Source organism: Bos indicus x Bos taurus, chromosome 11 (assembly GCF_003369695.1).
Source record: "Bos indicus x Bos taurus breed Angus x Brahman F1 hybrid chromosome 11, Bos_hybrid_MaternalHap_v2.0, whole genome shotgun sequence".
Lineage (NCBI taxonomy): Eukaryota > Metazoa > Chordata > Mammalia > Artiodactyla > Bovidae > Bos > Bos indicus x Bos taurus.
The window spans coordinates 103,057,380-103,083,440 of NC_040086.1; the positions used below are offsets into that span (position 1 = coordinate 103,057,380).

At 66.3% G+C, this 26,061-nt stretch overlaps 1 protein-coding gene across 1 annotated transcript in view; it reads right to left on the reverse strand.

The window, feature by feature from the left end:
• Positions 1-26,061, reverse strand: part of NOTCH1 (notch 1) — a 45,966-nt gene that overhangs the window by 13,124 nt on the left and 6,781 nt on the right. The window contains exons 3-19 of the mRNA XM_027556773.1: positions 13,596-13,858; positions 12,748-13,086; positions 10,558-10,680; positions 9,840-10,073; positions 9,356-9,511; positions 9,011-9,196; positions 8,672-8,785; positions 7,874-7,987; positions 7,374-7,607; positions 7,171-7,281; positions 6,516-6,708; positions 4,930-5,075; positions 4,616-4,729; positions 2,755-2,874; positions 1,865-2,017; positions 967-1,195; positions 166-367 (exon numbers count right to left, since the gene is read on the reverse strand). Of these exons, the coding sequence (XP_027412574.1) occupies positions 166-367; positions 967-1,195; positions 1,865-2,017; positions 2,755-2,874; positions 4,616-4,729; positions 4,930-5,075; positions 6,516-6,708; positions 7,171-7,281; positions 7,374-7,607; positions 7,874-7,987; positions 8,672-8,785; positions 9,011-9,196; positions 9,356-9,511; positions 9,840-10,073; positions 10,558-10,680; positions 12,748-13,086; positions 13,596-13,858 (3,031 nt within the window). The remainder of the gene's footprint in view (positions 1-165; positions 368-966; positions 1,196-1,864; positions 2,018-2,754; positions 2,875-4,615; positions 4,730-4,929; positions 5,076-6,515; positions 6,709-7,170; positions 7,282-7,373; positions 7,608-7,873; positions 7,988-8,671; positions 8,786-9,010; positions 9,197-9,355; positions 9,512-9,839; positions 10,074-10,557; positions 10,681-12,747; positions 13,087-13,595; positions 13,859-26,061) is intronic.

Here is a 26,061-nt window from a genome sequence, read left to right on the forward strand (position 1 = left end):
GCGCCCCCTCACCCGGCCCGGGCGCTCGGCGTGTGCCCAGGCCCCCTCACCCGGCCGGGGCGCTTGGCGTGTGCCGGGGCGCCCCCTCACCCGGCCGGGGCGCTCGGCGTGTGCCCGGGCCCCCCCTCACCCGGCTGGGGTGCTCAGTGTGCCCGGGCCCCTCACCTGGCAGTTGAGGCCCGTGTAGCCCTGCGGGCAGGTGCACGTGTAGGTGCCGTAGCTGTCGTGGCAGGTGCCGCCGTGCAGGCAGGGCCGAGAGTCACACTCGTTGACGTCATGTTGGCAGTAGCTGCCCGTGAAGCCAGGTGGACACAGGCAGGTGAAGGAGTTGATGCCATCCACGCAGGTACCGCCGTTGAAGCAGGAGCTGGAGGTGGGCAGGCAGCAAGGGGGTGGTGAGTTGGGGGCAGGACCCTGCCCAAGCAGGTACATCCATGCCGGCACCCTCACCGCCGATCAGGGTGGCCACAGGGGTCTGGGCACCAGGACAGGCCGGCAACAGCCTGGCTGAGCTCGGGGAGGCCAGAAGGAGTCCCAGGGAACCCCAGGCTTTCACACCACACCACACTCCTTTCTCTGCCTTCTTTAGAACTTGTGCTGAGAGGAGCCTCATATCACACACAGGTGTGTCGCGATCAAGACAAAGATGAGCAGAAACCAGACCGCGTGGGAGATAAATGCTAGAAACCGGGGACAAGTGTGACGTTCCACGCCGAGCTTCCTGGCAGCCAAGGCAAATAAGGACACACGCCAGTTACGAGGTCCCCGGCTAATGGAAGGAGGAACAGCAGTTCCTGAGGATAAACCACAGGGCTCCTGCTTCTAATCCCCAAGGGAGAATGGACAACGGCCCTTTCAGGAGGAACGGTGTCTCACACTGGCACCAAGTGCCCGCCCCCAGGCGGACATCTGCTGGGTACACAGGTCTGCCGGTGCCGCGCGTGGCCCCGTGGCCGACCCTCGCACCTCTCCGTGCAGTCGGGCGTGTTGTTCTCGCAGTGGATGCCACTGAAGCCCGTGGGGCAGGTGCAGGTGTAGCTGTCCACACAGTCGGTGCAGTTGGCACCGTTGCGGCAGGGGCTGCTGGCGCACTCGTTGATGTCCTCCTCGCAGAAGGCGCCCTGGAAGCCGGGCAGGCAGTCGCAGAAGGCCGTGTTGATGCCGTCTGTGCAGGAGCCCCCGTTGTGGCACGGGTCTGCGAGGGGACCGGAGAGCAGGCCTGAGAGCTGGGCACCACCCCTCTGCCAGGGCGACCAAAGCTGCAAGCTCCTGGCACTGCCCCTGGGGTGTTCCGCAGGGAGCCCAGTCCAGCAGGCCGAATCATGAGCTTGGGGTCTATGCTGCCCCACAAGCTCCCAGTCCCCAGGCCATAAGGGTGGGCAGGCTTAACAGTGAGACCCACACAGGCCGTGGCCACAGGCCTCCCTGCCCTGCTGGTAATGCCAGATGAGGCACTCGGCCTCTCTTGGACTGCAGGTCGTGGGAGCCCCATTCCTCAGGGGTCAGGACAACTAGGTTAAGAGCCACGCTGGACGGGGCAGCTGCGGCCCCGGGGAGAGGAGCCCAGGAGTCCGGCTGGGAGATGCTAGGATGGACGAGTAGGGGGCCCATCAGCCTGGCACCACAGCCCCTGGAACTGCCCACGACCACCTCGCTGGTCGACAGCAGCCACCCAGCCCTGCCCCAGCCCTTCCTCCAGCCCCTTCCGAAAGGTCCAGCTGGATCGAGAGGGCTGCCAGCGCCAAGCGTGCACCCGGTACTGCCCTGCCCACCCTCCCACGTGACCCTGGCACGCTCCCTGCCCCGCGCCCGCCTGGGGACACGGGTCTGGGCGTCTCAGAGGCGGGGCCGGCCGGCCACTCACTGGGCCGGCAGTCGTCGATGTCCGTCTCGCAGTTGCGCCCTGTGTAGCCCGCCTGGCAGTGGCAGCGGTAGCTGCCGTTGGTGTTCTGGCAGGAGGCGCCCGCGCGGCACGGGCTCTTCACGCACTCGTTGATGTCGATCTCGCAGGTCTGCCCTGGGGAAGGGGACGAGAGTCGCTGGCTCGGCCAGTACCCACGGGGCACTGCCTGCCCCCCCAGAGCAGGCCCTCCAGTGCCACAGGACAACCCTCTGGGGGCGTCCGGGGAGGGGGGAGCTCTCCAAAGGGCTGCCCCCTGACTTTGGGCCAAGCAGGAGACAGACCTTCGAGCCTAGGAGGGTCCTGCAGCCCACTGGCTCATCCCCCAAGGACGGGGGCTCACTAGCAAGAGTCGCCTGAAGCCCCCGAGCCTCCCCACCCCCGTCCCCCCACCCTCTGGGCTGATCCTGCCAGCCCGTGGCCCCCGAGCCTCTCCGAGGCTCCCCACCCTATCCTCCTGGGCTCACCCTGCCAGCCCATGGCCCCCGAGCCTCTCCGAGCCTCCCCCAACCCAGTACCAGCGTCCCCTGGACTCCCCCTGCCAGCCCGTGGCCCCTGAGCCTCTCCGAGCCTCTCCCAACCCAGTACCAGCGTCCCCTGGACTCCCCCTGCCAGCCCGTGGCCCCCGAGCCTCTCCGAGGCTCCCCACCCTATCCTCCTGGGCTCACCCTGCCAGCCCGTGGCCCCCGAGCCTCTCCGAGGCTCCCCACCCTATCCTCCTGGGCTCACCCTGCCAGCCCGTGGCCCCCGAGCCTCTCCGAGCCTCCCTTTGTCCCACCACCCCGGACTCCCCCTGCCAGCCCGTGGCCCCCGAGCCTCTCCGAGCCTCCCTTTGTCCCACCCCCCGGACTCACCCTGCCAGCCCGCGGGGCAGGCACAGGAGAAGCTCTCATAGTCCTCTGACTCCCGACACTCACCGCCGTTTCTGCAGGGCCCGGGGGCACATGGGGCCAGCACCACCTCACACGTGGCCCCTGGGAGGGACAGGCAGGGTGGTGAGCCCCCCAGGAGCCCCAGCCAGAGGTCAACGCCCTGGGCACATCCTGACAGAGGCCACGGCAGCCACCATCAACAGGGGGTTCTACCGTCCAAGCACGTCTGGTTGCCCTGCGTGGGGGGCGGGGGGTACACACAGCGGGGCACCGGGCCCCTGGCTGTGTGAGTGCCTGAATGTGAACCAGGGGAACACTTGGGCCCCCACAGGCTGGGGGAATGGCCTGGGCCCCAGCCCCCGATAGTGCCAGGAGCAAGGGCTGGGCCGGGCCTGACAACCCCCCCACACACAACGTCACAGGGGCCCTGGACTGGCTCCCAGCCTCATGCTCTGCTGGTGGCAAAGGGCCCTGTACTGAGCCAGTGGCCTGGGAGCTGATTCCAGGGGTTCGGTGCCTTGGGCGGCTAGTGCCCATCTTGGGAGGCCCCTGAGCAAAGGCTGTGACTGCAGGGAACGTGCCAGCCTCAGCCCTCAGCATGGCTGCTTATCAGGGGAGCACCGGACACGGCGTCAGGACCCCGGGTGGGAGCGGGAGTCTGCCTGGACCCCGGCACTCTGGGTGACCTTTCCTCCCTGAGAGCCCAATGCGGGGTTTCCTGTTTACGGCCCACGGGGCTGTGTCCCGAGCCCGCGAGGAAGCGTTATCTTCCCGGCCGCCCATTATCTCCCCGGCCCGCGGGGGTGACCGGCCCGGGCCTTTCATTCTATCGGTTTCCACAGTGACCCCAGCCGGCAGGAAATTCGCCAGGGTTTCCGACAATTGTGCAGAGGGAAGCAGGAAGCGGGCGGACGGGAAGCGGGTCAGCACAGGCCGGCTCCTCCCCGCCGGCCGCCAGCCCCGATGGCAGCGTGTCCGAAAGGGACTCGGGTGTGCCCTGGGCGGCCACCGGGAGGGGGGCGTTTCCTCACCGGCCGAGGAGAGAAAGTCCAGGTCCCCAGCTTCAGTCAAAGAAAACACTGCTCGGACCACAGGCCGCCGGTGTCGTGAGAACCGCAGTCATGGGCCCCACCCCTGCCTATGGGGGCCTCTCAGGACCATCCCCAACGGCAGCACCCCCTGCCCCATCCCCAGGGGGCCTGGTGGCCTGAGCGTGTGTGAATTCCATTTTTTAGTACTTGCCAAATCTCTCCTCAGGAGGGGACCCACATCCCGCCTCCCCCGGCCGGGCCAATGGCAGCAGCTGAGATGCCAGGGACCCGTCTCCCGCCACTCTCAGCAGGAACACAGGGCTCCTTGTTTCCCCACACAAAGAGGGCCCGCCATCAAAGGACTCCCTCAGGCCTGGCCAGCAGTGGGGAGGGCAGCCTGGCCCCCCTACCTCCAGGGCAGCCTGAACAGCAGGCGGGGAGGCTGACAGACCAGGCCCAGCTCCCCCGCCAAGGGGGCCACCTCCCAGGCAGGTCCCCCAAGTAGGGACTTGCTTGTGCTCAAATTTTCTCCCAGGCACCTGGTTATTTTATGAGCAAAGACACCTGCAGGGCAAGGCCCTAACGCAGCCAGGCCTGAGGCTCGGAGCACAGAGCAGGGCCTTTGGGGTGCCTGCAGAGGCATGCAGACAAGGCCAGCCCAGGAAGGCCGCCCTGCACCTCAGCCACCTGCGCCACCTGCCGAGGCCCCGCCCCTGCCCTCCAGAGCCGCCCACACCACAGGCCCCGCCCCTGCCCTCCAGGCCCCGCCCACACCACAGGCCCCGCCCCTGCCCTCCAGGCCCCGCCCATACCTGTGTAGGGCAAGAGGCAGTTGCATTTGTACCCCGCCACGTCATCGATACACGTGCCCTGGTTCAGACACGGGTTGGATGCGCACTCGTTGATGTTGGTCTGGCAGTTGGGCCCTGGAGAGAGAGGAAACGCGGTCGGTGTGGCCGTCACCCCGGTGCTATGGCCAAGTTCTGCCTGGCGTGGAGGAAAAGCCCTGCCCTGAGCCTGGGACCTGGGAACCCACACCAGCGGGTCCAGGAGCCACCGGGGTTCTCGACAGCTGGCCTGTGTCCGGGCTCCACGTGGCCCCCAGGGCCTGCACCGTCCCACTCACCGCTGAAGCCCTCCCGGCAGGCGCACACGTAGCCGCTGGTCATGTCCTTGCACGTGCCCCCGTTGACGCAGGGGTTCGACTCACACTCGTCGTTGTTGACGTCACAGTTGGCCCCACTCCACCCGGGGTCACAGTCACACTTGTACCTGCAGAGGCGACCACACGGCGGCTCAGGTGTAGCCAGAGAGGGCGGGGCCTAGGCTGGGAGCAACCCAGACTCTGCCACCGTCCTACGACCTGATTAGATGGAGACACTGGCCCGCTCTGACCCTTGGAGTCCTTTAAACGACTTTAAATAGCCCACCTCGACTAAGACGGTGGTCAGGGTTTGGGACAGTGCCCAGTTCAGAGCAGTGGTCAGGAGACCATCCACTGTTCACCTGCTGCTTGACCCTGAACAGGCTGCTTACCCTCTCTGTGCAAAACGAGGGCGTGTGGTCCCTGCCATGTCCATCACCCCATTTAGATAGAGCCAATGCCAGGCACGTAGTGGGTGTCGGAAACTAAAAGTCAGCTTCTCTACACTCTAATGTTCTGGCACCACATGTATGGGCGGGGTTCCCACACCAGCTGGGTGTCCCGCAACCCAGTCCTGGCCCTAAGTGCCTGGAGTCAGCGCAGACTGCCCTCTACCCCCCAGCGAGGAATGGGACCCACTAGACTGGCCCCAGGTCAGACACTAACCCCAAGCCCCAAGTTGCCACCTCTACTTCTGACCAAACAGCCAGGAACCAGACCTCTTCCTTTGAAATTTGCAGAAACGGCTCACAAAACTCAGAAAAACTGTTTGACTTACTAGATCAACGGTTTACTATAAGCAGGGAAACCTGGAACAGCCCGACGGAAGAGACGTACGGGGCCAGGGATGGGGAAGGGCTCAGAGCTGGTCCCCACCCCATCCCAGCACCTGTTCGCCAACCCGGAAGCTCTCTGAACTCCCGCACTTGGCCTTTTTATGGAGGCTTCCTCACACAGGCGTGACTGAATACATCACTGGCAGTTGGTGATTAACTTGCCCTGCAGCCCCTCTCCCGTCCTCGGCGGGCAGGGTGGGACAGAAGGCCCCGGCCCCCAGCCTCAGCCTCGGATGACCTTCGCAGCCTCCTTACGGAAGCTCAGTGGTGGTTTGGTCACTGAGTCGTGTCCGGCTCTCGCAACCCCATGGACTGTAGCCCGCCAGGCTCCTCTGTCCATGGCATTTCCCAGGCAAGAATCCTGGAGTGGATTGCCATTTCCTTCTCCAGGGGATCTTCCCGACCCAGGAATCGAACCTGGGTCTCCTGCATCACAGGCTGATTCTTTACCGACTGAGCTGTGGCCCAAAGGGGCTCAGACATGACCCAAGACACCCCTTCCACTCTCAGAGATCTCACCTCTGGTCTGCTGCCTTGGCATAGACGCGTTCCCTGGTCATACTCGGAGCTGAGGGCAGTGCTGGGCTCAGACCAGGAGCCGAGCGAGCGCCCGTGCATGGCACCCTTCAGGGCTCCCACGGCAGACCCATCCTTGGGGAGCACCTGTCTGCTCCGCCCAAGACCTGCCAGCTCCCCCCACACCCCCCCCAGGGCGGGGCTCCAAGGACGCACCCGTTGAGGCTGTCGCGGCAGGCCCCATGGATGCAGGGGTTGCTGCTGCACTCGTTGACCTCAGACAGGCAGGTGGGGTCGTGGTAGCCCTCGGGGCAGCGACAGGTGAAGCCGTTGATGCCATCCTCGCAGGTGCCCCCGTTGTGGCAAGGGCTGTCCGCACACTCGTCAATGTTGATGTTACACATACTCCCTGCGGGCGTCCCAGCAGCTCAGACACCAGGAGCAGGAGAGGGGTCGGGCTCCCCGCCCTCGGAGCCTCAGTCTCCCTCTCTGTGAGCACCCCCCTCCCCCCGCTCCATCCCAGGCCCTCCCGAGGTTCAGACTCTCACCGATACAAGCTCTGCTCCCGGGACCCAGGGCCCACGCTGGACACGCTCGGGGCAGAGGGCAGCATGTGCACCGGGAGCCTGGCTCCACTGTGAGCCTGCTGGGCTGCTTCTCACCCAGCATGCCAGGTTCAAGGATGTCCATCCCAGCGTCAGCCAGACCCACCCCCCGCCCCCGGCCCTTCCAGAGCCTCTGCCGACAGCCGCCAAGGCTGCTGGCCCGAGAACTGGGCCCCCATAGTCCTGAGACCCTGATCTGCAAGTCAAGGCCCCGACGCAGGCGGGAGAGCAGAGCCCTGCAGGCCCCCGAATCCTGGGCGGCTCACCTGTGTAGCCTGGCTCACAGGCACACTCGTAGCCGTCAATCTTGTCCAGACACGTGCCGGAGTCGCAAGGGTTGCTTGCGCAGTCATCCAGGTTGATCTCGCAGTTGGGTCCTGGGGGTGGGAGACCGGAGGTGGTCACGCGCTCCTGCTCGCTCATCTGCAGCTGCCCCCCGCCAGCCCCACAGCTGCCCGGGGCCAGGCACCTGTGGTCCCCTTGAGGCAGAAGCAGAGATAGGCGTTGTCGCGGTCCTGGCAGGTGCCCCCGTGGCGGCAGGGCTGGCTGTGGCACTCGTTAATGTTGCTCTCACAGTGGTGGCCCGTGTAGCCCGGCTGGCACAGGCAGGTGAAGGTGGCCACGCCGTCCTTGCAGGACCCGTAGTGGCAGGGGTCGGGGTCACACTCGTCGATGTCCACCTCGCAGTGGGGCCCCGTGTAGCCTGCAGGGGCGGGGGGCCGCTCCCTGGGTTACCAGGCTGTCCAGGACACCATCGAGCAGACCCGGGGTCCTCTTGTTCCCGCCAGGGAAGCCTGGGGATGTCTGGGGCACCCCCCGCAACTGCCTGGGGTCAGAGACGTGCCCTGCTCTTGGCCCCCTCCATACTGAGGGGTCACCTTTCCAGCCTCAGCCTCCGAGCAGCCCCCTCCCCTGGACCCCACCGCCTGCTTCTGCCCCTCCGCTCTGCCCGGGGCCACGGCCCCGCACCTTCTGTGCACACGCAGGTGTAGGTGTTGGGCCCGTCCAGGCACTTAGCGCCGTTCTTGCAGGGTGTGCTTGCACACTCGTCCACGTCATACTGGCACAAGTGCCCGGTGAAGCCTGTGGCCGGGGAGGGGACGGCAATCAGACGCCAGGGGCACAACGGCACCACAGCCAAGCCCTGGCTGGCCAAGGTCGGGGGCAGGGGGCGCCCGGGAGTGCTTTGGCCAGGGCTGGGCAAACGGCAAACGCCCGTATCCTTGCCTCGCCCTCTTTCAGAGCCCACCCCTGGGGTCCTAGCCCTCCCGCCCTGCCCCCTCAGAGGAGGCTCAGCCCAAGACGGTTGCCATGGCTACAGCCGGGCTGGGCTGAGAATTCGGTTCCCAGCTCGGTGTCTGGGACAGTTGATTTGCATCGCAGGAGGTCCAGGGCTCTGACCCCCAACACCTCCCCGGGCCTGGCGTCCCCCAGCCGTTCCCTGCGACAGGCTCAGGGCCCCCACAGGCTCTATAGGCCCTCCTGGCCATCACATCCACTGCTGCCGGCAGACGCAGGTGGGCGTGGCTGGCCGGCCCTCCTCCCACCAGGGCACGACAGCAGGAAGGACGGTCTCTGGGCCCCGGGCTTCTCAGCGAGGTGGGGGCAAGGAACGCTGCCCGGCCCAGCTTTGTCTGCTGGGGGCTGAAAACCAACCCACCCCCCTGCCCACACTCCGGAGGTGAGGCTCTCACGCCCCCTTCCCGCCACGGGGACCTGACCCGGCTTTGACGCAGGGGCAGGGCGGGCAGCGGGGCCCAGTCTCACCAGTGGGGCACTCGCACACGAACTCGTTGATCTTGTCCAGGCAGCGGCCGTTCTGCAGGCAGGGGCTGCTGGCACACTCGTCCGTGTTCACCTCGCAGTGCAAGCCCTCGTAGCCTGGCAGGAGCGGGCTGGTCAGCAATGCCCCATTCTCTCCACACCTGCTCCCCAGGGCTGACCCATCTGCCCAGCGCTGGCCTGCTCTCCGCTGCGCCCCAGAGCCTAGCTCAAGTCTCCCCAGATAACCGTGGGGGGTCTGTGGCCTGGGTGGGCACGGAGGCCGGGGGCAGAGGCGATGCGACTTCCCCACCCCCAGGGTCAGGCGGGCAGCCGGCCGCGTACCGGGCATGCAGATACACTGGAACTCCCCGATCTGATCCAGACAAGTGGCGTCGTTCTGACACGGGTTCGATACACACTCGTTGACGTCGATCTCACAGCGCGGGCCGGTGTAGCCCTGCAGACACTGGCACTCGAACGAGCCCAGCGTGTTGATGCACTTGCCCGCGTGCTCACAGGGGTTGGCGCCTGGTGGGGGCGGGGGGGGCGGTGGATGCAGTACGGGTAAGGGGTGCTCTGGGAACCCTGGCCTCTGGAGCAGTTGGGGCTGTGCCCGCCTCCCCATCAGACCCGCTACCCCCATCGGACTACGTCCAACAGGTTCCCCAGCACCCCGGCGGCCCGTACCCAGCGAGCACTCGTCCACATCCTGGCTGCAGGCCGGCCCCGTGTACCCCGAGGGGCAGGTGCAGATGGCCTTGCCGTTGACGGGGTTGGTGTCGCAGTTGGAGCCCTCGTTGCAGGGGTTGCTGATGCAGGCGTCGTTCAGGTGGCACAGCAGACCTGGGCATGGCGGTGGGCATCAGCGGCGTCACTGTCCCCCCACCTCCCCGGGCTGGGAACGCCGACTGCCCACAGCTGGTGTCCGCTCCCACCCGGCTCCCCAGGGAGGGCCCCCCTGCCACGACACAGCCAGTGACCCTGTGGAGGGCCCTACGATGCCGGAGCTATTCCAGGAGGCTCACAGCCGCCCGCTTCACTCCAGGAGGCCCCTCCTGGGGTTCCCCCCTTATGGGCCCCACAGAGCTGCAGTGTGAGCTTCTGTGTGAGGCCCCTCACCCGGGCCTGACCGCCAAAGGGCCCTCCGCCCGGTGGCAGGCTGGGCGCTCACCCGTGCGGCCGTGGGGACACTCGCAGTAGAAGGAGGCCACGCGGTCGTGGCAGGTGGCGCCCTGGAAGCAGGAGGCGCTGGCGCAGTCGTCGATGTTCTCGCTGCAGTCCTCGCCCGTCCAGCCGTTGACGCACACGCAGTTGTAGCCGCCGTGGGTGTTGTGGCAGGTCCCGCCGTTCTGGCAGGCGTTGGGCATGAGCTGGCACTCGTCCACGTCCTCTGTGCAGTACTGACCTGCGAGGGGCCGGGACAGTCGGTGCCTCCAGCCCCCTCCGCCAAGCTGAGACCCTCACCTCCACCAGGAAGTCTTCCTGACTTCCTCCAGCCCCGCCAGCCAGAGTCAGCCTTTCCCCTGCACCCCTGGCACCTGGGGGCTCTCGCCTGGCTGCTCCGTGTCCATGCTCACCTGTGGGCAGGGCCTGCATCCTGCTGGCCAGAATCCCTGTGTCCTGGCCAGCAAGCTGGACTCAAACTGGGGACCTGATTGTGGCCAGGCCAGCCCGGGGCCAGGCTGCAAATGGCCCACACAGACGGGCTGGTGCCGCCCACGTCTGTGCTGCTCCATGGGGCTGGGGGGCCTCCGACCCTGCCGGGGGGGCGGTCAGCTGCAGGTCACAGCATCCTTCCCGCCCCCAGATCTCAGCTCCCTCCTGCCTGCCCCCCACGGGGACAGACTCCAGCAGCAGAGGTGCCCGCCCGAGCCTCCCGCTGCACGCACCTGTCCACTCCGGGGGGCAGCGGCAGTTGTAGGTGTTCACGCCGTCCACACAGGCGCCTCCGTTCTTGCAGCTGTTCCCCGGACAGTCGTCAATGTTTTCCTCACAGTTCTGGCCAGTGAAGCCTGCAGCAGGGGCCAGCCGCCCGGTCAGGCCTCCTCACGGGGCCAGGCCCGCACCCGTCCTGTCACGCTTGCCCTGGGTTCTGGCACCTTCCTGGCTGGACCCAGGACACCCTACTCTGGGCGGAGAGCTGCTCTCCACGGCCTGTCCTGTGATGCCCACCGCCTCGGAGCCCTTGGAGTCCCTGCCCCACACCCTGCCCTCCCCACTCCTGTGACCGGGCCCCACACCCCAGAGCCCACGGTCAGCACATTCCTAAGCAATCGTTTTGTAAAGGGCCAGCTGAACAGAGGGGACCCACAATCACAGGCTCCCCAGGGTTCTGTCGGAGAAGACGTCTGTGCTATGGCCTCTCTGACTGGGCACTGGCTGCGGGCCCAGCCCTGTGCTCAGGGTTGTCTGCACACCCCCATGTGCGGCCGCGGATACCCCATCTGACGGAGCAGCGCTGGGCCTGGGAGACCCTACGCAGGGAACTGGAGCAGGGAGACAGAGGGACCCCGGCAGGCAGTTGGGGGTGGGGGTGTGCGTGCAGGTGCGGCCCCCACACTTCCCAGCAGCAGAGGCGCAGGCAGGGTGGGAGCCCCCCACCCTCTCCCTGCCCTCTCCCAGCCAGGAGGTGGCCACGCACCACCTCCACGTCCAACCAGTTAGCTATTAATCCGTTCGACTCCCGCTGGTTCAATAATCAACCCAGAAAGGTGCGTCTGGCAATAGCCAAACCTGCAGCCGGTTACTAATTAATGCCCCTCCCGGGGCGCCTTTGGACCCCCTCCTGCCCCTCCCTCGGAGGCCCCCCCGACTAGAGCCTGGCACCCACACTCCAGTCCCTCCTGCGTGCGGCGGGCCTAAAGCGCCGCCTCTCCGCACCCTCGGATCACCTCTGGCCGGTGGGGCCACCCGCTGCACGTGTGCAGCCTCCTCTGCCAGGCCCATGCCTCCCACCACCCCCCGGCCCGCACCACAGCCCCGCCTGACCCGCGGGGCCAGACGCAAGGGCGCAGGCTTGGGGTCCCACAGCCTGCCTCCCTCAGGAAGGCATCTGAACTCAGACTCTCAAAGAGCCACGCAGCCCAGCTGGGCAGTGGGTAGTGCCGGGGCGGGCAGGTGGTGAGGGGAGAACCAGGGACCGGAAATGCACACGCCTGCCGTCTGCACGCAGAGGCAACAGGCCCGGGGCTTGCGGGCGGGAAAAGCACTTCCTCTTTGCAAGGGCCGGGCTGGGCCAAGGGCCGTGTGGGGGCCGGAGCGACCTTTGGGTCAGTCCTGAGTCAGCCAGACCCTGGGCCCTCCTCTCTCCAGCACCCAAACCCCACCGACCCCACCTCCTCGTCGCCCCACCCCAAAACACCCTCCCCTTCCCAGTTCTGCCTAACTGCCCCTATGCAAGTGATAGACTAGAGGTTTTCGAACCTCTTCGTCATTATTAGTATTTTTAGATCAGCAGCAGCAAATCAGACTCAGATGAAAACTACAGTGGAAAGTCTGGGACATGAAACAGGAACGCTGGAGCTGCTGGGGGGATGGGGAGGGCTGGGCCTACCCGTCATTCCTGCCCCGGCAGTGGGCAACGGGAGAGGCCAGGAGGAAGGCCACCACTGGGGGGAAGCACGCGTGAGCCCCGGCCCCCCCCGGCCCTACCTCCAGGAACCAGGGGAAGCCCCGCGGGCAGCACAGGCGAGGGTGCTCCCCGCAGCGGGGGAGAATTCTGTAACATGCACGTGGTCCCAGGGAACTCGGGATAAGGGGCCTCCCGGGGGGGCCTGAAGGAGGCTGGTATCCACAGCCCGGGAGACTCGGAGCAGGGGGCCAGGACAGCAGAGTGACCCCGGAGCAGACGGAATGCTCAGGCCCTCCCTGGGGGTGGCAGGGTCCCTGGCACAGGGGAGGAGCACTAGGGTGTCACAGCAGACCTGTCCTGGGGCGGCACTTGGTGGGTGGGTGCCCCCATCCCACAGCCTACCCTGCACCACCCCCAAGATTGCCCTCCAACCGCCCGGGCTCGGGTGATGCCCCCAGACCCAGCCTGCCCGGCTCCCCGCCCCCTGAACGCTTCCAGCGGGCAGTACCTGGCAGGCAGGCGCACTCGTGGGTGGTGTCCCCCGTGGGGCGGCAGGTGCCCCCGTTCTGGCAGGGGGAGGGACTGCAGGGCACGTAGGGCAGCTCGCAGTGGGGGCCGGTGTGGGTGGGGCGGCAGACGCAGCGGTAGGAGCCGACCTCGTTGAGGCAGGTGCCGCCGTGGTGGCAGAGCCCGGGGCTCTGGCTGCACTCGTTGACGTCCTGCCTGCACGTGGGGCCGTGGAAGCCGGGCGGGCAGTGGCAGATATACGACGCCTCAAAGGGCAGGCACTGGCCACCGTTGGCACAGGGGTTGGAGGCGCAGGGGTCGGCCTGCTGGCACGTCTTCCCTGGGGGGGCAGGGGTGGGGGGGTGGTTAGCCGGCCTCCCTGGTTCCTGTGAGCTGGGGGCAGCGTCCAGACCCGGACAGTGGGTGAGCCGGGCATGGGCCCAGTGGCATGAGCTCCTCACCGCCCGGGGACCCCAACCGCTCAGGGGCTAAGTGACCACTGTGGGACGCACAGTAGGCCAGGGCCCCTGGGGAGCTGACCCAGACTGCGTCCCTCCTGAGCCGGCGGTGACACCACGGCTCCTGCAGGGATTGCGGGGAGTCTCCCCTTTTCTTACAGAGGCTGCGGCATGAGGCCGGGGGGTGCCCTCGAGCCGGAAACTGACACCTCCAAGGCTGGAAAGCGGCATGGGGACCCCAGAGTGGGGACTCTGGGCAATTTCTGGATCGCTGACCCCCACAGCCGAGCCCGGTCCAGGACCGTCCACGGCACGCGGACGGGGGCCCGGCATCGGCTGTGTGGGCGGCTGGGGGAAGGCCAGCCCATCCCCGCCCCTCCGGGGTCCTCACCTGACCAGCCCGGGGTGCACAGGCACTTGTACTCAGTGAGCGTGAGCAGATCACAGGTGCCGCCGTTGAGGCAGGGGCTGGCGAGGCAAGCGTGGTCGCGGGGCGTCAGGCACAGCGGCCCCGAGAAGCCCAGGCGGCAGCCGCAGACATAGTCCACCAGGCCTTCTCGCTCCGTCGTGTGGCACGTCCCGCCGTTCTTGCAGGGGGCGCTGAGGCAGGGGTTGGGGGCCTGGCATTGCTGGCCCGCGAAGGCCCCGCCGCAGCTGTAGCAGACACGCCAGGGTGGTGAGCACCCACTCCCCACCTAGCCCTCCACCAGCCCCGGCATCCATGGGGGTCCCCTCCTGGGCAGCAGCCCCCCTCAAAGGGCTCGGGGAGGTTCTGGGACCAGAGTGGGGGTCATTGCCCAACATCACCATGGTGCCAAGCGCCACTGAGCTCTCCGCTTTAAAGTGGTTACTTTTACATCAAGGGAATTTCATGTCCATAAAAACAGTGATTATGTTAATTGGAGACATTAGAGACCAGAGTGTTTGGCGGGCCCCAGCGTCGGTTTCAGAAGCCACGGAGGCGTCTGTCTGCACCCGTGAGCCACTGAGAAGGGGCTGCGCGGGCCAGACCCAGCCATTCTCCGTGGAAGGGAATGGTGTTGTGTGCAACCTTTTGTTTCAGGGACCTGCCTACTCTCTTTCTCTCCAGGTTTTCTGTAACGAATATGCATTATTTGGGTAATAAAAGAGTTCACAGATGGCTCTTCTTTCAGTACAAACACGAGAGCAAACAGGGATGGGACTGCAGACGCCACGTGGCCGGGCTCCCCTGTTGTTGCCGACGTGGAATTCTTTCTCGGGGTCTGACGCGACAGGACTGTGCTGCTCGGCGCTCCACCCTCACCCACGCGTGGTGCCCGGACGCAGTCTCTCCCTTTCGGGGGTGAAGGCTTCACATCAGAAGCCCAGCCCGCTGCACAGCTGGAGAAAGCAGGGGCCAGGAGGACGGCCACTCCGGCAGGCCCTGTGCCGGCTCCCGGGCTGCGACGGTAGCAGGTGAGCCGGGAGTGGGGGGCGCCTTGCCCCCGGCCCAGCCCCAGGCCTGGTCCCCGGCGCTCCCCACCGGGAAGGGCTCGGCACCTGCCACCCCTGCCCCAGGGCCGCCCTTGGCCACCTGTTGCCTCGGCTTCTTGAGACGGGGCGGTACATGCCCCCCAGGGTCACCTCGCGGCCTTGAGCTTGAGGGAAAGCCCAGGAGAGGCTCTGGGACCAGCCAGGCCTCCCTCTTCCCAGCGGCAGAGCCTCTGGGGTGGAATGCGCCCACGGCCCCCAGCTGGCAGCGGCCTGGGAAGGCAGCCCTGACGCTGGGCCCACAGCCCTGGGCGCTGGTGGTTGGGGGCCCCTCCCCCTGCAGGGCAGCCAAGGGGACTCTGGGGGAAAAGAGGGCCCTCCTGGGCTCCGACCACCCCACCTTCCCAAGACCCCCCCGAGAGGGGATGCTCCTTGGGGTTCAGGCCTTCACTCCAGGACCCCTTGCCCCCGACAAATGCCAGCCGGCCGGGGCCCCCTCCCTCCCCTCCTGCCCAAAGCTGCACAGGGAGAGGGGGCGGGGGCAGCCTCCGTCCTGGGGGCGGGGGATCGGTGAGAAGCAGGGGCTTTCCTCTGAGGCTGTGGCTTGGGCAGGGCGGGCGGGGAGGACGCAAAATGGCCACTCCGGACCACCATCTGTCGCCTGAAGCCAAAAGTCCCAAACCAACTGGCTTAAAGAAAAACAGCTGCCCTTCTGGGAGGGGCGCAGGGGCGGTAACTCAGGGCTGAGCCGCGGCTCCCGCCCAGCCCGCTCAGGGAGGGGAGGAGGACGGTGTGGCTGGCTCCTCTCTGGGGGCACAGACCCCAGGACGCACCCCCTGTGCGACCGGCACCCTGGCACCTCGGGCTCCGGCAGGGCCATACCCTGGAGCCTGGGGAAGGTGGCGTGGCCCCCACTGAGCGTGGATCCAGTTACAGGCTGCCTGGTCCCAGCCTGAGTGGCACTGGGAACCCAGAGCCCTGGAGGGGAGGGGGGAGACCCAGGAGGTAGCACCTCCCCCACCTCTCAATGCCCTCCATTGTCAGGCAGGAGCTGGCCACCGCTCCCTATTGGAGAAAAGGCTCTTTTTTTTCTTTCCCAGCTACTAAAGAGCAGCAGAAAGTGGGAGCTGGACAGAGGACGCTTGGTCATCAAAGTGGGGCGGGGGGTGGGAGCCCGCCTGCCCTGTCCATGCCCAGCTCCAAGGCGTGGGAAGCCCACCCAGGTGGGCGAGTTGAGGCAGGCCTGCCCCATGGCCTGGGGGAAACGCACACAAGGCTGCCCAGCGCGTCCTCCGTGTGGGCTCCGCCTTCATCACTGGTCTGGTTCAGCAGCATTCCCAAGTGGACCAGAAAGGCCCCACCGGGGTGCACAACCCTCCAGCCTCCAGCCACGGGGCAGTGTGTCCCTGAACCCCACCCCAAGCCCGTCCTGAACGGGGAGCCTAACGCAGAGGACTGTGGGAGAACCCACCTGGACCGAGAGCATCCTGGCCAGGGAGGCTGCGTGAATTACAGTGGGAGGAAAAGCGCGCCCAGTAAATCAGGCGGCGGCAGCAGGGACAAAGGGCGGCTGGGGAGCAGGTGCGCCTGTGGCCGGGGACGCGGGCGGCAGCTGCTCCTGGCCAGCGCAGCAGCGGCTGCCAGCCCCGGCAGGCGGGGGGCGGAGCAGGAGCCAGGGAGGCTCCTCCGTGGGGGGATGGCAGCGGCTGAGGGGGCCCATTGTCCTCCCTGCTCCTGTCCAGGCCTGGCGGACGCTGCTGTGAAGGCACGCTGCCCATGCGGGCCGGCTCCAGGGCTGGGCCTGGCCGCCGTCCACCACAAGCACCCCAGCCAGGGGAGCGGCAGGGCAGCGAGGGAGGGACAGCCTCGGGAGGGGGGGTGCTGCTGAGGCAGGTGCTCCGGGGGGGTGCTGGGTACAACCAGGGCCTGGCTTAGCTCCATGGGAGGACGCCCGGGGCCAGGTCAGCCTGGCGGGGGCCAGGGGTGGGTAGGCAGGGTGGAGGGGCCTTACAACCCATCACAGAGGCCTGTCCCCGCTCTGGGCGGCCTCCAGCCATGCTCCCCCCTCGCCTAGACGTGTCCCCGCCTGCCCCCAACCCTGGCTGCAGTGCCAGGGTTTCCTGGGGAGGCGCCCACGGCACCCGCACTTCCCTGAGAAGGTAGAGAGCCCGTGAGGCTGCTCAGACGTGGCCAGTCCGCTGGGACCAGTGACCAAGTCCCTCGTGGCCATTCGGTCCTGAACACCTGTCCTGGCAGCTCAGCCTAAGTGCCTGGCAGGGACAGGGGCCTGTGCTTGGAGGGGAAAGTCGTGCCCGACACCTGCCTCAGGATTCCAGGCCAGGGGCCGTCGGGGACCCTGAGGCTGGACGAGAACCCCCCCCCCCCCGCCCCCGTGCACCGTGCCACTCGGCTCCTGGCGCCTGGGGGCCCGTGGCAGCTTCCCCTTCCTTGCTCCCCTCTGAAAGTGGTCCTTCAGTGTCTCCTCCTCCACTCGCCTTTCCTCCGGCCCACACATCGCCCAGCGGAGTGTCCTGGCCCACCACGGCCAACAGCAGCTGAGGGTCAGGTGGTGGCTGGGGGCTCCAGGATCAGAGCTGCAGAGAGGCGGCACCCGGGGTGGGGGGCGGCAGCGCCGAACAGCTGCTGGGACACCCGCTCACCCGCCCGCCAGCCTGGAGCTCATTGGAGCCTCCTTCAGTGTTTCCTCCGAGCCAGCTCCTCCCCCCACCCCTCCCACCCCACAGCGCGGCTCCATAGAAATGCAGCCCCAGAAGCGTCCGGAGGCAGATGCTGCCTTGACCTTTCACCCCTTCACCCGGGACTAATGCTAAATGATGCTGTTTTCCTTTCTGAGTTAAGCGAGCCATCTGCCACCCCCAGGGGAGAGATGACAGCTCTCTCTACCCGCAGTTCCAAGGCAGGACTCAGCACGAGGAAGGACTCAATGGGTTCTGCCCTCGAGGAGTCTGTGATTGAGTGGGGGGTTGAGCGGGGCAGAGCTGGGTGAGCACAGGGCCCTGGCCGGGTGGGGGTGCAGACGGGGGTCATCGGGGGTGTGCCGCCCCCTTCCTTCTGCAGGCCAGACAGAGGCGCCCCAGGGGAGGGGCATCCAGGGGCACCACCAATGGATGAGCGAGACAGTCCATCAGAAGAACTTTTGGGGGGCTCTGCGGCACAGATGGGCACTGCCTGCCAGGCCTGCGTTTCATGCGAGTTGGGGGATCGAGGGCACAGAAGCCCCAGTGCAGAGGTGGCCTGGGCATCTGGGGCACAGGGGACTCTCACTCTAGCCAACACCGCCGGACTGGATTTGCACACAGTTCACCGATGTGTCCCTGGGGACGGTGGCTCCACCAGGGCCCGGGCACCTGCTTAAGGAAAGCCGTGGGGGACACAGGGCTCCCCAGCACGGAGGGCCCCATCCGACCCTGCTGCCTGGGGCCTGGGATATCAGCGCAAGAGCCGGTAACCCATGGCTGGAGGCCACGTCTGCAGGCCCGGGGCCTGTGCCCCAACGGTGGGCAGGGACTGTGCCACCCAACGCAGACAGGGATGGATGCATGTCCCTGACCCCCAGCCATGCAGCCCGTATCCCCGGGGGGCTGAGTCAGGGCCTGGGGTCCTACCTGCTGCAGCCGAAGTCCCCTCCCACCCCCCACGCCCAGCCCCAGTCTGCCTGCAGTGGGGTGCCTGCTAGAAGACCCTCCCCACACCAGACTGCCTCGCTCACAGGCTTTCTGCCCAGGACCCTCCAACAAACACAGTGTCACTGCGGCCCCGAAGAGGGGGGCCAGGGAGCACGGATGGCTCGTCAGGGTACCCCCTCCTCCCCAGAAGTGGTCCAGGATGCCAAACAAAGACCACTATGGCCCACCACCAGGCAGGCAGGCCCGTCCACCTCGGGGCAGCTTGCCCGGGAGGTTCTCAGACCCCCAGCCCAGCCCGGGCGACTGGGGCCATCTGCAGACTGGGCAGAGGAGGCTCTTGCCGGCTTATGGAACAGGAAGACTGAGGCCAGGAGAGGGGGGGTGCATCGGACAGACTCTGAGCCCCCAGCTCCTCCCTCAGAGGGGGCGAGGTCAAGGAGTCCACCTGTGCTCCTGGACAAGGCTTGCCAGGGGTCCTGAGCCCCTCTGGGCAGAGGCTGGTTCAAGGGCCCCGAATCCCAGTAGGGAATCACAGCTTCCAGGATGCTGTGTTCGTGGCAGGTAGGGGGGTGCGCAGTGACTGCGGGTGGTGCTTAGTGGCCTCTGCTGGCCTCCCCCACTGTGCCCACCCACCGTGCCCATCCTGGGGTCCTTCCCCCACTGGGCACAACCAGGACAGCTCAGCTGTGAGGAATGGAGCCCCTGGGAGACACAAAAGCCAGGGGTGCCCAGGGACTCCGACGGCCCCAGGGTAAGAGCTGCAGCGGGCGGGGCTCCAGGTTTCTCTCAAACCCTCAGCATCCTTGGTCCAGACCACTGTCTGAGCCATGACTCTGCCGTGCCCGAGGGCACCTAGACGACGGCCCTCTGCCCTCTCCTGTCTCGGTCCCTTTCTGCTTCAGGCAGGGTGTGCCCAGGGCAGCCCGGAGCCTGGCCAGCCCTGCACGAGTTTGGAGGCCACACTGTGCGACAGCACCCCACCACCTGCAGCCCCAGCTGCCCCAGGAAGCGACTGCAGGGACCCAGCCGGCGCCTGGCTGAGCTGCGGTCTGCTTCCAGCCCGCACGGCCGCTGGGCTGGGGCGGCTCAGAGCTGCAGGGGAGGGCGCTGCCCTGGCTCCCAAGCTTCAGGGAGGAGGCGAGCAGCAGCCAGGGCTGCAGAGGGACAGGGGACCCCGGAAAAGGTCCAGCCAGGTCTGAGGCAGACAGACCCCAACCCCCAACAGCAGCTGACCCTCAGCGGAGAACAGGCAGCAGCTGCAGAGGAGGAAGGGGGTCCAGGCAGGGTGGGGCGTGGAGCCGCTGGGCCCAGCAGCTCCTCCCGGGTTCGGGGCTCTTTGTCTGCCTCTTTTCTCCCAAGTTGCACCTCTGGATGGTTTAGAATAGGCTGGAAAGAGGAAGTGCAGGAGCGCGGGGAAGCCCTTTGTGTTGTGTGTGGACGGAAGCGGTCCTCCGGGAAGCCACCTTTCCCACTGCGGGGAAAACAATGCTTGCGGCTCGCCACCCCCCTGCGGCGATCAGAGCTGCCCCACCCTCGACGTGGGAAGTGGCTGCCCGTCTGAAGGGATGGAAAGGCAGAGGTCAAGCGGCTTCCTGGAGATGGCCCAGCTGCAGTGGGCAGAGAACGACCCGGGCCCACCCACGGGCAGGCACACCGCTGCTTGGCCGGCCCCTCCGGACATTGCAAAAGGCACAGCCAACATGCTGTCCCGAGAACCCTGGGGGCTGCTGGGAGAGGAAGAAAAGCCTGCTGCCCACTCCTCCCCCGCGGTCCTGCTCTGCTGGGTTAATTCCCCAACCATCACCCCCAAAGATGGAGCCAGGAGCTGGACAAAGGTGGGAATGGGTGTCCTTACCCAGGGCTCACCCCAACAGCCCCCTGAGACCCACGTGGTCAAGCCTGCAGCCCCACCTCTGGGAGGCCAGGGAGGGGACCCCCCCCAGCAGCCGGGGAGCTCTGTTCGCCACAAGACGGAGCCAGACCCGTGCCCCAGACACTGGATACAACGAAGGGAAGGGATCGATGAGCGTGCGGCCCGCGCCATGGTGGGGGGGGAGGGCGGCGCTTAATCCAAAACTCGATTAATTAAGTCAGCAACCACAGACTGAGATCCGAGCCAAAGCCAGAAACGATCCTGCAAGTGCCCGCCTCTGCTCAGCTGTGCGGCGGTGCGGGGAGAGGGGAGGCCTGCCCGGTGGCTCCCATCCTCTCCCGCCGACCCGAGCGGACACTCAGGGCAGCCCCGCTTCTTCCCATTCTCCAGTTGAGAATGCAGCGCGGGAGGACACTGAGGACCCCCCTCGACACGGGTCCCCGAAGACACTGTGGACCCCCCTCCCTGCTCCCGGACCTGTACTCAGGCTTTATCTCACTTCTTTCTCAAAATGGGCCTGCAGGGACACTGGCCCACTGTACACATGAGAAAACCAGGGCTCTGGCAGGTTATGCCCACGGCACTACCTGTGTTTGAATGCAGCTCTTAACCTCTGCTGTCCCCAGTGGTGGTCAGACTCCAGGCCCTTGGTGTGAGGGTGGGGGGCGGCCAGAGCACAGCGCCCCCTGGAGGCAGCTGGGAGGCCAGCAGGAGCTCCCTGGGTGGAGGAGGGGGTGTGGGGCCTCCGCACCCCATTCCTTTTCCCCCTCCCCCACCCTGGAGGCCTGGGTTTCTCGCCTGACCGCCTGATCTCCCAGACCGGGAGGGCTGGAGCAGACAATGTGTTCTTACAACCCCACAAGATCTGCTGAAACTCAAAACCCTGGATTGGAAGTGGGGGCGGTGTCTGAGTGAGAAGCCTGGGAATCGGGGAGCTCCCAGCCGGCGGGGTGGGGCTGCCCTGGGCCCCGGCTTCCCCACACCCCTTCCGTGTGGCAGGAGGGGTCCCACCAACGCCGGACACCTGTCACCACCCTCAGCCACAAGAGCTCATGTGGCCTTCCTTCCTGTCTGTCCAGCTCTAGGGACAGAGAGGAAGCACGGAGCCCACAGCCGCCGGCCGCTGGGCGGGCCAGCGGAGAGCGGGCCCTGATGAGGCTCCCGTGAGACCCTCTCCCTGGACGCCTCTCCCAGCTCAGGCTCACCACCTGCCCAGTCCCCAACCCCTGTGCGAGGCAGACCACCAGGCCCCGTGTCCCCAGGCTTGCCCACAAGCCCGCAGCCGCCCTGGCCCCCACCCCAGGCTCAGCACAGTCACCAAGGCACGGGACCACAGCAGACACCAGGAGACACAACCCTGGCAGCTGCACCCAGGCTGGCGTGGACCTGCTGAGAGACAGACCCGCACTGTTCTGGGCTCAGGGGAGACTCTTCTCCACGGGGAAAGCAGGAGGTTCTTGGGCTGGCCACAACCTTGTGCCCTTCCGCGAAAATGAAAGTGAAGTCACTCAGTCTTGTCTGCCTCTTTGCCACCCCACGGACTGTAGCCTACCACACTCTTCCGTCCATGGGATTTTCCAGGCATGAGTACTGGAGTGGGTTGCCATTGCCTTCTCCAGGGGATCTTCCCGATGCAGGGATCGAACCCAGGTCTCCCGCACTGTAGGCAGACGCTTTATCGTCTGAGCCATGAGCGCCCTTCAATGACCTCACCCAAATCCGGGGCTGGGCTGGTCTCTAGAGAGCCTTCTGGATGAGGCCTGGGAGCACTGGGAACAGGCCTGAGAGTGGAGTGAAGCCACGCTGATATGTCCCATCGGGACTCACGTGTGTTACTGTTTACAGGGGAGCTCAGAGGGGCGGGTGAGCAGCCCCCGGTCACACAGCCCACCATGGCCTGTGCTGTAGAGTACAGCGCTCTCCCAGCCTGGCGGGAGCAGCAAGCTGGAACAGGGCCGGGCAGCTGACGTGGACCGTGCCTGCCTGTGGCCTGGAGGCCAGGCCTTCTAGAAACCCAGATGGGCTTAGCTGGGTCCAGCCCTGACCCAGGCCATGTCCCAGATGCCTGCCGAGCGCCGTGCTGGGCCGGGCCTGGGCCCTGGACCCCCGGGCAGAAGCCGTCATGGCCTGAGGCCCCTGCCACCGTGGACACCGGGACACACAGCCCTGCCTGGCCTCCCCCACCCCGTCTGGCTCTCAGTCAGGCCCAAGGCCACCCTCATCCTGAGCCCTGGAGGGGGAAGTGAGGGGAGCCCCGCCCTGTGCGGCCACCCCTGGGAGCCGGAACCAGCCTGGCGAGCGCAGGAGAGACCCTCAGGCTGACCCGGAAGGCCCAGAGGCAGTCACCTCCCTCAGCCCTCTCCGTGGTCAGAGGGGAGACGGAGGCGCTGGGGGCGGAAGTGGGGCCAGCACCCCCCACCCCCAGGCCCCGCCTCAGCCCGGTCTTAGCCCAGCATCTCTTGTACTGAAAAGCTTTCAGGGAAAAACACACACACTCAAAACTCTGGCTTCTCCCCTAGACCTGTCATTTCCAGTAACCGTGTAGTTTCCGCTTACCAGCAACCGAAACCAAGAGGAAACAGTGGGAGGCAGGTCCCCGAGCCCCGGGTCCCTGCGGGAGGGGGGGCACCGACAGAGCTTTCCAGGGGCAGCCGCCCACCTCCTCTCACACGGAGGGGGGCACCGACAGCTTTCCAGGGGCAGCCGCCCACCTCCTCTCACACTCATCCCCCGGTGGACCCGTGATGACCCGCCAGGACCCAGCTGCCTGTCCAGCAGGCCTCCTGGGGTCAGGCAGTAGGCTGGCAGCTCAGCTGACCCAGGATCAAGGGGTGAAGGAAGCAGGAGGCCGGCAGGGTCCCCGGAGGAGGGCCAGCCTGGGGCCCGCGTGTCACCCCGAGTGCCCGCCCAGCCTCCAGCGGCCTGTCCCCCGTGCGGTGCGGCTCAGACCCCCAGCCCCTCTCCCGGCCCGCTGCCCTGACCCTAAGGCCAACGTGATGACATGGGACCTGCTTGCCCCAGGCCTCGGCAGGGCTGGCTGAGGCTGGACTTTCATGCTGCCTGCGGGGCAAAGAGTTTGCTCAGCAAATCAGCAGTGTCAACAGAGGGACAAGGGATCGTTTACCCAGCGGAGAAGAGCAACCGATTCAAGCACTTCAGAGACACCCGATGGACACCCAAGCCCAGTGACTGACTTGTCCCACGAGGACTCCCAGGTTGAGGCTGGTGGGGACTGGCGGGCTGTCTGAGTGCCTCTCGTGTTTGGGAACCGCCACGTGGGCGTTGGAAGCGCGGCCTCCCCAGGGCACCCCCCGCCTCCACCAAGGCTTGCTGAGAACCAGGACCCCGGATGCACCTTCCAGGAAACGGAGCGACTCAGGTGCAGGAGGCTCACGTCAGACCTCTAGAGGCCGTCCCAGGCCCCCACCCAGGAGAGCCCGAGACAGCGCAGCAAGGGGCTGGGGATCCTGGGGGAGCTGAGCCACAGAAGGGGCGGGCGGGCGCCGCGTGGAAGGCGAGGCCGGGCCCTTGGAGGTGTCCACACGCCACCCGACGGGCTCCCATGCAGAGCAGCAGCTCGGTGTCAGGAAGGGAACGGGCAACGATGAACCTAATTCACTTGAACGTGTGAATGCCGGTATGATGATGACCCCTGCGCCCGAGCCTCGGCGGGGAGTGGATGGCGAGGTCAAGGCCCCCTTTCCCAGGACGCTTCCATCCCAGGGGCAGCGAGGGTGCAGGTGGGGAGTAGAGCCCCAGCCAGGAGGGACCACTCAGCGGTGAAACCCTGGGGAGGGCGTTCTGTTCTCAGAGTTCCACGCGTCTCAGAGACGCACAGAGAGCTGCAGCCCACCTGTGACGGGGGGACCCACTCAAGCCTCCCCACTGGGGCCGAGCAAGTGTCCAGATGCTAACATTGCAAGAGCACCCCTCTGGTGCCCTGCAGGAAACATGGAGCCTCCCTGAGCCCCGAGAGCCACTGGGAGGTGATCGGCTTGTGGCTAAGAGCGAGGGCCCAGGCCCCTGACCCTCGGCCCTCTCACACCAGGCGGGGTGCCTCCCACCAAGGGTACACCCACTAACTCCGAGATGAGCCCTGAGGGTTCAGGAGAAATGTGCTCCAGGCCAGGGCAAGGCTGGGAAGCAGGCAGACGGCGTGGGTAGGGGCTCAGGTCTCAGACTTGCCCCCCAGCTGCCCTTCTTCCTGCTGACCTGTCTGCAGCCCATCTGCCTGAGTCTCCACAGTGGACTCCCTCCAAAAGGCCCTAGTGGGCCTGGGGCACCCCGGCGGGGTATTCCCACAGCACCAGCCTCGTCCTGCAGGAGGTGAAGGCATCTGCCCTCGAGTCTGGTTCTCAAACAACGAGCCAGGCATGCGTTTGCCCTGCCCGCCTTGCCCCAGCACCTAGAGAGCATTCAGTAAACGCCCGCTGCCCCTCGCATTCCTGATGCCCCGAGCAGGCGGTGGGGTGCCGGCCGTGGAGCCCTGTGCGCTCATCCCCTGGACCCGAAGGCACGCCACCCCACTTTAACAGGTACCCCTGGATGTGCCAGGCCCCACTCAAGGGGGTCCCATGGCTGGCCATGCGGACACAGGAGTGAGCGCCGCCTCTTCCAGGGAGCCTTCCGGACACCCCCCACCTCTGACACCCACCGCCTCTGGACTTCTGCCCAAGGCCATACCAGGATGACCATGCTGGGCCACCACCATCCACCCCCCGACGTTCTCAGGCAGGTCGAGTCCAGCGAGCGCCCAGAGGAGTGACGCACGGACATGCACCCCGGGCGAAAGAAGCCAGGCGGGAGAGGCAAGCAGTGCGAGTCCACGCATGTGAACCACGCAGATCAGGTAGAGCCAGAGACAGAAAGCAGGTGAGAGCACGCAGGGCTGCGGGGAGGGCAAGGGGGGACGCCTGTTTAACGCCTATGGGGGTTTTGTTCAGGTGGTGAAAACCTGGAACTATACAGACATGCTGGTCCCACAACGTTGTGAATGTACTAAACGCCGCTGAAGTGCAGACTTTATTCGGTTATTTATTTTGCTGTGTCGCACAGTTCCCAGGTGGCGCTAACGGGAAGGAACCCGCCTGCCAATACAGGAGACGTAACAGATGCGTTTGATCCCTGGATCGGGAAGATCCCCTGGAGGAGGGCATGGCAACCCACTCTAGTATTCTTGCCTGGAGAATCCCCATGGACAGAGGACCCCGGAGGGCTATAAGGGCACAGGGTCGCACAGAGTCAGACACGACTGAAGCAACTAAGCTCCCCGACCAGGGATGGAACCTGTGCCTTCTGCAGCGGAACCTGAGTCCTAACCGCTGGGCCACCAGGCAAGTCTCCCGAAATGTACATTTTAAACATCTAAAATCATAAAACTTACATTACGTGAAACCGACCGCCAAAATACAAATATCAATCCTCCCTTCCCCCCGCCCCGCCCCAACCCCACATCTGGTCTTCAGCAACCTGTGACCTCAGCGGAGCGAGGTGGGCGGGGCCTTGAGGAAGGAGATGCCAGGGAAGAAGCCAACAGAGGCCACTTTGGCAACGGGCTCTTCTCTGCCCAGCGGCCCTTCCTTTGCAGCAGCACCTGTCAATCACGGCCCCCGTTCCAGTGGGTGTGTCCACGGCCCACCAGCAGGCCCAGGGGGTAGGGGGTAAGGACACCGAAGCCCAGAGCTGGCCCCAGGCAGGCAGAAGCTGCCCTACCGCACGGCCAGGCCTGGCTCCTGGGCCCTCCTCCCCCGACCACGCTGCAGCCCACTGCCGCCTCCTGGGCATCTGCGGGCCCATCCCAGGGTCCTGCCAGGATGCCGCTGGAAGGGAGCTCTGGGCGGCCACCTAACCCTGCACTCTCAGGCACAGAGGAGGAGCCAGTCGCT